The sequence below is a fragment of the Orycteropus afer genome, unplaced genomic scaffold, assembly GCF_000298275.1.
Source record: "Orycteropus afer afer isolate SDZICR_OR568_19922 unplaced genomic scaffold, OryAfe1.0 scaffold00229, whole genome shotgun sequence".
NCBI lineage: Eukaryota > Metazoa > Chordata > Mammalia > Tubulidentata > Orycteropodidae > Orycteropus > Orycteropus afer.
The window spans coordinates 1,220,604-1,223,828 of NW_006921816.1; the positions used below are offsets into that span (position 1 = coordinate 1,220,604).

Consider the following 3,225-nt stretch of genomic DNA (forward strand, 5'->3'; position numbering starts at 1 on the left):
ATTAAGACTCATAGTGACCCAATGTGATGATGTAGAACTGCCCCATAAAATTTTCTAGGCTGTAATCTTTATGGGAGCAGATCATCAGGTCTTTCTCTCCCTGAGCCTCTGCTGGGTTCTAACTGATAACTTTTTGGTTAGCAGCCAAGTGCTGCCACAGGGATGCTTTCTCTTAAAATTGTTGTTGCCATGCGCTTTCTAGTGATTCTGATTCATAACAACCTTATAGGATAGAGTAGAACTGCTCCATAGGGTTTTCTAGGTTATACTTTTTATGGAGGAGCCTTGATGGCACAGTGGTTTAGTGTTGTGCTGTTGAACTAAAGTTTGGTGGTTTGAACCCACCAGCCTGTCCATGGGATAAAGATGTGACAGTCTGTGTCTGTAAATATTACAGTATTGAAACCTTAGGGGGCATTTCTACTCTGTCTGATAGGTTTGCTTTGAATCAAAATCAACTTACCAGTAGTGGGAATCTTTACTAGAGCAGACTGCCAGATCTTTTTTCCCATGCAGCTGCTGAGGGGTTTGAACCATCCACCTTTTGGTTAGCAGCTAAGCACTTAACCGTACATATAAAATTCAGGGGATTTCTATGATGTCAGTGAAGACTAGATGACTCGTAGTTATGATAATGTCACAAAGTGGACTAGAAACAGAAGAAAGCCTCAGAACAGAGAAGGAACAAAAAACAGTATTTGCCAAAGAAGTGAAAATGCTTCATAAAATGCTTTGTCATTCTGGCCTTTGTTATGAGAGCTTTTGCAGCCTTCTTGGCAACCACTCAAAACCTTATCTAACTATCCCAGTAGTAGGATTAAATAGGTGCTAAGATCTTTACCCAAAAGCCACTCCTCAGAAGGAAGGTTGGGCAATCTACTTCCATAGTGATACAGCCTCAGAAACCCAAGGAGGGGTTGCTATGAGTTGGATATGACTCAAGGGCAGTGAGTAAGATCTTCCCTAAGGAGCTTTGGTGGTGTACTGCCTAAGGCATTTGACTGCTAGCCAGAAGGTTGGTGGTTCAAACCCACCAGCTGCTCTCCAGAAGGAAGATAGGGTGGCAGTCTACTTCCATAAAGATTTACCTCCTCAGAAACCCAATGGGGGTCACTATGAGTTGGAATCCACTCAGTGGCAGTGGATTCAGTTTGGTTTTGAAGATCTTATGATCTCTTCTTAGCAACTCTGTGCTAAATCTGTTTTAAGTTTGTTCTGACTACCATTTTCTTAATAACCATAACTCTGAATCATTTGTAAATAAATTAGTTTTGTCACCAAAGTCCAACTTCCATGTTGCAATTATCTACACTCATATGTACCTCCAGAAAGGAAATATGTTTAAATGACTTTTGGGTTCCAAGGGTTTCCAGGAAAAATTTATATCAAAAAGTGCAGAATACTTTGGTTAACAAAACATTAATCAAGTATTGATATGGTACCAATACACAAAGACCATTAAAAATGACAAATAATATGTAAACTATACCTAGCATCCCTTCCTTCATCTCTATTCTGGCATAAAATTCTTAATAAAAGCCCCAAGGAGATCCTAGGAAGGAATGTTGTAACTCCAATATTTCCAGAGAAAACTAGAAATAAGTGGTGACTAACATGTCATGGTTATGTGTATGTATATGAACGTAATATATTCATAGACCCCAGACTTGTATAAAACCCATGTCTAGTATAAATAATTCTACTTCAACATTCATATGTGTCAGTGTTTTTAACAAGACCATTAAAATTTAATTCATTCACATATTTAGACTTCCCTTTCTTTTATTCCTTTATACATTCCTTTTTTTTCAATTAATATTTGTTAAGCTATTACTATGGTTAGGAGCCCTGGTGATGAAATGGTTAAGAGCTTGGCTGCTAACTGAAAGGTTGGTGGTTGAACTCATCATCTGCTCTGTGGGAGAAAGATGTGGCAATAAAGATTTAATCTTGGTAACCCCCTGGGCAGTTCTATCTGTCCTATATGGTTGCTATGAGTCAGTATTGATTCAATGGCAATGGGTTTGATTTGGTTTTTTTATGGACAGGTTCCTTAAAAAGCATTGTAGTAAATAAAGTTAAGTTGGTCTATGACTTCCTAGAGTTTATAGTCTAATAGAGAAGACTAAATATATAATGACAATTTGCAATTTGAGATCGCTGTCATCACCAGTTGCCATGGAGTCAATTCCAACTCATGATGACTCCATGTGTATGGAGTAGTACTGTACCCCATAAGGTTTTCAAGCCAGTGACCTTTGGGAATCAGATCACAAGGCTTTTCTTCTGAGGTGCCTTTGGATGGGTTTGAACTGCCAACTCTTTGGTTAGCAGCTAAACTAACCATTTCCAACACCCAGGGACTCCAAATTTGGGATACATACCATTTAAGAATCAAGTGTATTTCCTGAAATAATGGGAAATTGTTGCTTCTTAGATGGGGTAGACAGAAAAAAAAAAGTAAAACCCCAGAAAGTTCTCTGATGAAGGGGGTAGGGAATACTTTTTAAACTGATAGTGATGTTAAGAGCCAGCCACAGAAGGACTGGGTAGATGAATATTCAGACAATCAGAATACCATGTGTAAATGCTTTTTACAGGAAAGAGCTTGGCATTCAAGAGGATCTCAAAAGAAGCAAGTGTCTCTGGAGCATAGTGAGTGAGAGAACATTGTTCTAACTACAGTGGGGTACTAAAAACAAAACCAAAAGTATACTATAGTGGGATATTGAAAACAAACCATAGTGGGATACTACTGAAGAAATTTAGGCAAAAAAATTTAATATGGCTCAATTTTTGTTGTGTAGAGATTACTGTAGTTTGTAAATGGAGAATTATTGGAGATGGTCAAGAACAGTAATGAGAATAAAAATAGGAAGGTCATTGCATCAAGCTAGTCAAGGTATGATAGTGGTAGTACATTGAGAAAAAATGGAGAGATATCAGTGTATCATGGAAATAAAGTCAACAAGACATGTTGCTAGATTGGATATAAGATAATAGAGAGGGAAGATTAAGAATTAAGCAAATTGGGATGGAAGTAAATATGTTTGGGTGTAGGAAGGAAGACAATTAATAATTCAGTTTTGTATATATTAAGTTTGTGATGTCTATGAGACATCCAAATAGAGAAGGTGGGTAAGAAGTTAGATAAAAGAATGTGGGGCACAGAGAGTTTGAACCTTTAGACTGGAGATAGAAATTGTTGTTGTTGTTGTTGTTGTT

At 37.6% G+C, this 3,225-nt stretch overlaps 1 protein-coding gene across 1 annotated transcript in view; it reads right to left on the reverse strand.

Moving 5' to 3' along the window:
* Positions 1-3,225, reverse strand: part of LOC103203786 (all-trans-retinol dehydrogenase [NAD(+)] ADH7-like) — a 30,937-nt gene that overhangs the window by 17,191 nt on the left and 10,521 nt on the right. Inside the window, exon 5 of the mRNA XM_007948868.2 lies at positions 2,599-2,645. Within this exon, the coding sequence (XP_007947059.2) occupies positions 2,599-2,645 (47 nt within the window). The remainder of the gene's footprint in view (positions 1-2,598; positions 2,646-3,225) is intronic.